General features: G+C 36.7%; 1 protein-coding gene across 2 annotated transcripts in view; it reads right to left on the bottom strand.

Moving 5' to 3' along the window:
- The window catches only part of LOC121730837 (dedicator of cytokinesis protein 4), a 57,985-nt gene extending 53,721 nt beyond the window's left edge, over nucleotides 1-4,264 (bottom strand). For both annotated transcript variants that reach the window (XM_042120016.1, XM_042120017.1), the window contains exons 1-4: nucleotides 4,095-4,264; nucleotides 2,974-3,057; nucleotides 2,481-2,674; nucleotides 1,264-1,412 (exon numbers count right to left, since the gene is read on the bottom strand). In XM_042120016.1, the coding sequence (XP_041975950.1) occupies nucleotides 1,264-1,412; nucleotides 2,481-2,674; nucleotides 2,974-3,057; nucleotides 4,095-4,131 (464 nt within the window). In that variant the 5' untranslated portion in view covers nucleotides 4,132-4,264. The remainder of the gene's footprint in view (nucleotides 1-1,263; nucleotides 1,413-2,480; nucleotides 2,675-2,973; nucleotides 3,058-4,094) is intronic.
- Between the last annotated feature and the right edge of the window lie 2,998 nt (nucleotides 4,265-7,262).

The following is a 7,262-nucleotide window of genomic DNA, read 5'->3' as shown; positions in this document are numbered from 1 at the left end:
CGGAATCGGCTCCAACGATTTTCATGAAATTTTGTATATAGGGGGTTTCGGGGGCGATAAATCCATCTAGCTAGGAATCATTTTTAGAAAACGTCATTTTATTCGTGTTTTATCGAATACCGAGCGAAGCTCGGTCAAATAGCTAGTTACATAATAATATAGTACCTACAGAGTATAGAACTAATAGACCATAGTCCATACATAGTTATTTTACCTGTAGCAGAGCCTTCATGGTAACAACATTGAACATAAGAGTTACTCTAGAGCAGCTATACTCAACCTAAGGCCCGCGGGCGCATGCGCCGCCCGTCGGGCCCGCGTGCGATCAAACCATTTAGATTTTTGAAATTCACCACCACCGACAAAATAGTGCGGTCGTAGTAAAAGTCGTGAAAATTTTTCCGCTTTTAAATCGCATAATTCGAAAAACGTAATTGTTTAACCCTAAAAATGTTTGATTGCGGCCCATGACACCAAGACTAAAACTTTTTTGTGGCCCGTAAAGGTTATGTACCACAGCTGCTAAGACTGAGATAAAATAAGGAAAGACTAGTCACATGACAAAATTGCTAGTTGACTGATGTATGACTCATGGATCATGGCATACTGTAATATGTTTGTTTGTTGTTTTGAAGATTCAAGTCTAAAGTCTAAACTCACAAAATTCATAAATGGAACTGTTTCAATGTTTAAGTACCGTATATTTGTGGATTAAGCATCAATGTTAACTACACAACATTTCTGATAAAGTTTAATAGGCTTTAAGTGAAAAAATATACAGTACAAAAATTCTATAAATCCACCACTCAATTTTCAATACATTAGCTTTTTGCAGAGATAGTAGACACGAATAACTGAGCTGATAATTCAAACCAACAACTCATGAATATTGACGTACTGCGATTGGCCTTACCGTAATCAAGAATATGAGTATGACAAATTAATTATTAATATAGAGTTCATATTTACAGTTATTATTGCACAGTTCATACCCCAATCGTTTTTACGAAACAATTTACGCCTTCATTAACAGTGTAAAGTTTGTGCAATGTGTGCAGGAATTCTGTGATATTAGTCACAGTCCCGCGCTTACTTATCAGCCCTAGATTCCTTATACCTTCCACATAAATATGATACAGACTGTCTAATAAAAATAAGGCTTGCCTCGCCAAAGTTGGGTAAAAAATTATACTGTAAATAATAAAGACAGACTCATTATCCAAAAAAATAGTTTTTTGTGGGTAAAACAGCATGCAGACTCACCTATTGCCCCAGTCCAACTTGGCCACGAGCTTGAGTCGCAGCGCCCGCGTCTGATCTTGAGTGAGCGTCCCCGTGAGCAAAGCGCGCCGTCCGTTGAGTAGCTCTCGCATGACCTTCGCCACCGCACTGAACCTGTATGTCTCGCGTTCCTGAAATTGAGTGAAGAAATATAATTAAAGTACTGTTTAATAAAAGTCTCACAAACTTTTATATTCAGAGGTAGTAGAATTGGATTTATTGTTCTCATCAGGGCTCGGAAACCGGTTGCAGAACAAAACCGGTTTCGGTCATTGACCCCAAACCGAAATCGATTTCGGTTAAAGGTTGCACTTTACCGGTAAACGCAGAATACCGGTTTTTCTTTAATTTCGGTTTTGGTATTGAAAATTAACCGGTAATTAGCCGCGCGCGACGTTGCCACCCCGTGCGCAAGCGAAAAGTAAGATTTTGCATCAAGGTATACCATGGTTGAGAAGGTGCTGACAAAACTGATTCCTTATAGATACAAGTTTGGGGGTTTCAGCGTTGTTTTAAGAACGGAAAGTATATGTTAATATGCAAATTATATTCATCAGAATTCAGTAATAGTAATGGACATTGAAATTACTATGTAGTATGTATGTGTGCTGTAGGATGAATATTATGATTTATGCCTGTTATGGACAACCATCTCGTTTCAGACAATTTTGATTTTTACAAAATAATTATACAAATTTTAATAGGTAATTAGTTTTCTATTAGGTATTTAACAACTATCAGTAAAAAAATGTAATGTTTATTTTTTATTTTACTCGACTTAAAAAGTGTATTTGTTTTATAGTCTCAAGTCAACGGCAGGCAACAGGCGGACCGCGGTCCGTGTGCGGACCGCGAAAGGACGAATTTCGGAATGGATGTTTGTTACTCTTGTAACAAACATTCAAATGTTTGTTACAAGAGTAACAAACATCCATACATCCATACATCCAAACAAACTTTTTCCTTTATAATATTAGTAGGAAGTAGGATGTTTAAGGGCTCCTTGAAGTGAAAAATTTTTACGAAAATTATTTAAACATTTTTTTATGTACAATGAGGACGGAAGTTAAAAAAAAATCGTTAGTTAACATTTGTCTAATTTGTTGAAAAAAGATTCAAGGCCTTAGAAACAAGGCCCTGGGCCCAGCTGTAACAAGATATAGTTCTCCACAGAGAAAAATGATGAGCCTGTTACATACCACATATAATTTCTTCCAGAGCCTCGCCCATTCTCGCAGTACACAAGCAATTTCACGGACCAATGGATCATCTTTGAATTCAGCTATCACCGATGCACCAAAACCTTTGACGGTGCAAGGACGTATTGACACCACACTAGCCGGAAATATTCCCCATGCTGATCTATTTTTGGTGCTGAATCCACGGAACCAGCCTGAAAATATTTTAATTTGTATTTAGATTGGAAAATAGAATTCAATGTAAAGTAGAAGTTATATCATGGGTAATCAGTTATTTTAATGTTTAATTTATGACATGAAAATTAGAGAAGGCCTATTGGGTATTTTAGAACTTAGAATGATAATATCTAAAATAAAAATTCCGAAAATTAAATATAATAATACTATAATAGTCTACTCAATCCATTCTGGTTTTTAGACAAACAGTTAAATATGAAATATTGGTAAGTATTTCCCTCCAAATAGTATGCCTACACTTCTTCAAATACTGTACCTCCATTTTCCTCTAATATCTGGACAGTTTCTCCGATCTCCAGGGGCAGACCAGACCGCACATCTCCCTTCCAATTATAAACAGCTGAAAGTTTCAAAGGAAATGACAAATTACTACACTAATACATGAGAGTATACAGTACTAAAGTTTGTCTAACTTTCCAGATTGTTGTAGCCATTAACTAGTGTACATTACTGTCAGGGGCGTAGCTACTGCCGTATCAGCCATATCAATTATACGGGACTTGATTAAATTGTTTTTAAAAATGTGACAGATAGATAATTAAGTATGATGAATAAATATTTCTTTTAATTTTATGCAAACATTTTTTTCTTTTTTGAGAAATCTTTACCCTTCCTAAGGGCCCCCAAACTAATTTTTATATGGGACCCGCCAAGGTACGCTACGCCCCTGATTACTGGTTTGGACTTAAGTAATTTGTAAAATGATTTTTTTTTGTCTTCCTCACTCTTTATATTTATGAAAGAAAGGAATAATATTGCCCAGTTATTAGCAACAAGTGGGACTGGAACAAGTAGGCTAAGCTATATATAAGCTATATGTATAAATAGTTTATCATGTTTTACAGTGATAAAGCCTAACAAAAAAACCATGAAAATAAATCTTGGCAAAGTGAAGTGGGCAAGGGCAAAATGCTTGTTACCAAATTAAGTATTTAATATTAGGGTCTCAATATTATATTAAGTGTATGAGTCAGCTACTGCATAATTATTATAATATATAATAAAACTAGTTTTAAAGAGGTTTATCTGTCTGAAGCACTTTCTGAATGGATTAACTTGAATTATATTATAAGGAAACTTTACACTCGACAACTATAACATATCAAAAACCATAACTAATATATTCTATTTATTTTTTTGTAGTAAAACATTATTGAGATGCATTTTATGAAACACAAACAAAGACGTCTCTGTACATCTGAGCATTGAGATTACATAAAATCAATAAACTCAGTTGATAGACGTAATTCACAGCAATTAAAGGCAGGACATAAGATATAATTAGTAACTTCTAAAGTATTATACATTCATAGCATGTTTTTACGTTTCCTGCAATAAGGCAGGATGTATTCGAGATTCAATAAGTCATTAACTTACCGACAGCTAGCTTCGAGCTTTTGGAAGGAATCCACATATTGATGGTGTAGCTAGCGATATATAGCTTAATTATTTGGCGAACTAAAGCATCTTATCATTTTTATAAACAAATCCGAGTAACAATTATTTATTTATCAATGAAAAATCGTAAACCAAGAGATTCGCTTTTGTTGATTTGATTGATGTTTTTAACTGACAGTTGTACTTTTTAAATTTTTATTTTTTTTAATGCCAAGGTTGAGTTAAAAAAAGCTGTATGAGAAAAAGGGGCAAAATAATAATTATAAGAAGGCTTCATTAACGTTATCGAATACCCGAAAAAATATCGTTACGTACCGGTATTTTCATAATGGTAGCCAGCCTGCCTAGCATACGCCAACGAGATATCTCACTCTCGAGATAATTAAAAACTACTCGTCTCATAATGTCAAAATCTCGACATTTTCTCGACAAAACTCTATAAAAATGTGTTATTTCGACGATAGATCTACGCGAGAAAAAATGTTTGTCACGCTAGGGTCCATAGAGATGAAGAGACAAACCATCAAACATCGAGAAAGCATGTAGAGTGAGATATCTCGTTGGCGTGTGCTAGGCAGGCAGATAACGGTATTTTTTTTATCGATATCTAGTAACATAACCATCAAATATCGTTATAAAAATACCAGTAAATATAACGTCATTTTCTGGTATCAGGTATGCGGTATGCGTCGCGCACCAAATCTCACTCACAGCCCAACTTCCGACTCCCGAGCACCAGTTTTATATACGTGGGAGAGCTATGCTTCGGCATGGCAATGGGCCGGCTCGACCGAAGTTATTTATTTATTTATATCAGGCTACATAGGCCCATACAATATATTATACCTTAATGACTAACATACATATAAATGATATTCACTTAATAACTACACTTTATCACGATGTTATCGGCGACGTGACGCGCGCTTCATTCTGGAGTCTCCCCCGGAACCTTCGGTAAACCACATCAGTCGGCCAGAATTCCTCCGCTTCGAAGATCGACAGAAGATGCGTAATACCAACCAGAAATACCATGTTCTCACAGAAAACCGGCGTGAAACAGCACTTGCGCTGTGTTTCGCCGAGTGAGTGAGTTTATCGGAGATCCAATCCCCTCCCCTATTCCCTTCCCTTCTCTTCCCTGCCCTCCCCTATTACCCTATTCTCTCTTAAAAGGCCGGCAACGCACCTGCAGCTCTTCTGATGCTGCGGTGTCCATGGAACGGAAGTTGCTTTCCATCAGGTGACTCGTTTGCTCGTTCGCCCCCTTATTTTAATTAAAAAAAACTTTGACTTAACAAGTCAAGATAGTGCTGCAATTTGTTTAGTCAATGAATGCAGAAAATTATGCAAGGTACCTTTGTCCGTATTTATTTTCTTGTTTTTACTGTGGCGAATGCGGGGGATGGGCATAATATGGATAATTATTTGTATGTCTTAGTATTTATTACTAGAATTCTAAGTTTAATACATATATATTTTGTAGACTATAGTTAAAAATATCAACACATTCAAAAAAGGAAGCACAAAATTATATGATAGCATTTACAAAATATGTAGGTATTAACACAGAGAATATTTTAAGGAGCGTAGCCCGTCGGATCAGAGGCGCTTTGCACACGACGGGGTGCGGCGGACCGATAGCACAAAGGGAATCCTACAATATATTATATTACCAACGCACACCAAGGTCAAAAATACCGCTCCACAGGTCCCCGGCGGGCTCTGGCGGCGCGGCATATCCGCAGCTGCCCGCCGTGGATCACACAAACCAGTTTACATGCAGTAACGCAGACGGCGCGGTGGTGCGAGGCGGCAGCTAGCTCTATTCTCTCTATCTCCACTAGAATGAACGTCCTGAACTGACTGCCTCCACTTGTCGTGTGCTTTGTGTACCTACACGGTGAGGGCAGCTGCAGACCTCGATGGGTAGACGCGGTCTTTATTCCTTCGTGGACAAAAAGCCTGCCTCGCCCCGTTGTCTGCAAACAACAGAGTCTGCCCGGCAGCCAGCGCACAGCGCACGTGCTGGCAATACAATAATTAACTATACAAACCATAAATTAGTAATATTTGAACGAAGATACTGAGCACTGAACTACTGAGTACTGACAATGTCATTCTCATTAGACGTAATTTTTCCTATAATATATACCTACTGGTCACCAGACACGTCTAGTTTAATTTTGTGCACACTGCATACTGAATTAACTGATTAAATTAAGTACTTATTTTACAAAAGGTAACGTTATCAAATAACATATATTTACCGTTATAAATCCTATTTACCGTTATAACATTTACCGGTATTAATTCCAATTTTTACAGTTTCTAGTATCGGGTAAATTTTTATACCGTTATCAGCTATGCCCTTGAAGCAGTAACGTTATGAAAAAATACCGGTAATTGAAGCCCTGAATTATAACTTATCATGCAACAATCGACATTATTAATTAATACCTGCCTACCTCTCTCTTATTTATTCCTCTCTGCTTACCGCCGCACCGCACCGAGAGTGGAGACGGCCGAGAGCCGTAAATAATTATTCTTCTTTTTAATAATGGCTCCTTGGTAAGTTACCAACAATGAATAAATGGTTGCCAATGTCAGAGTGAGAGCCTTAAATATTTGACACATTTGACAGCTGATATATACGTCAAATTAGACAGCCGAAAAGAAGAAGAAGTTTACATAATAAAATAAAAAGTTTTCTGTTTTGTAAACAGGTTTAATTTCACAAATAACACGTGATTTTGTTATAAATCGACAATTCTTATTAAAGACTTGATATCTAAAGATGTCAGACAATTTTATTCCATTAAATCAAAGTACGCCAGTGCATGGAAATTTTGAAAGGCAACAGCAGAGCAGAGGCTCTGGTAACTGGAACCAAAAGTATCAGAATAGAAGAAGCAACAATTTTAACAGATCTAATCGATGGGGTAACAATTCACACCGCAGTAACAGTTTTGGTGTAAGTAATTTCGATACCTTTTCATCTAAGTACACACTGTTGAGCGCGATTTTGTACATTTTAGAGAAATCGGATGTAAGGGATATCTTCCTACGAGTAGAAGTCTGTGTCTTACCAATGGTTTATTCTATAAGTAATAATAAGTGCATAATATCATTATGTCCAGTAATGAT

The sequence above is a fragment of the Aricia agestis genome, chromosome 10 (assembly GCF_905147365.1).
Source record: "Aricia agestis chromosome 10, ilAriAges1.1, whole genome shotgun sequence".
Classification (NCBI taxonomy): Eukaryota; Metazoa; Arthropoda; class Insecta; order Lepidoptera; family Lycaenidae; genus Aricia; species Aricia agestis.
The sequence above is the reverse complement of the archived record's forward strand: the minus strand, read 5'-3'. Positions and strand labels throughout refer to the sequence as shown.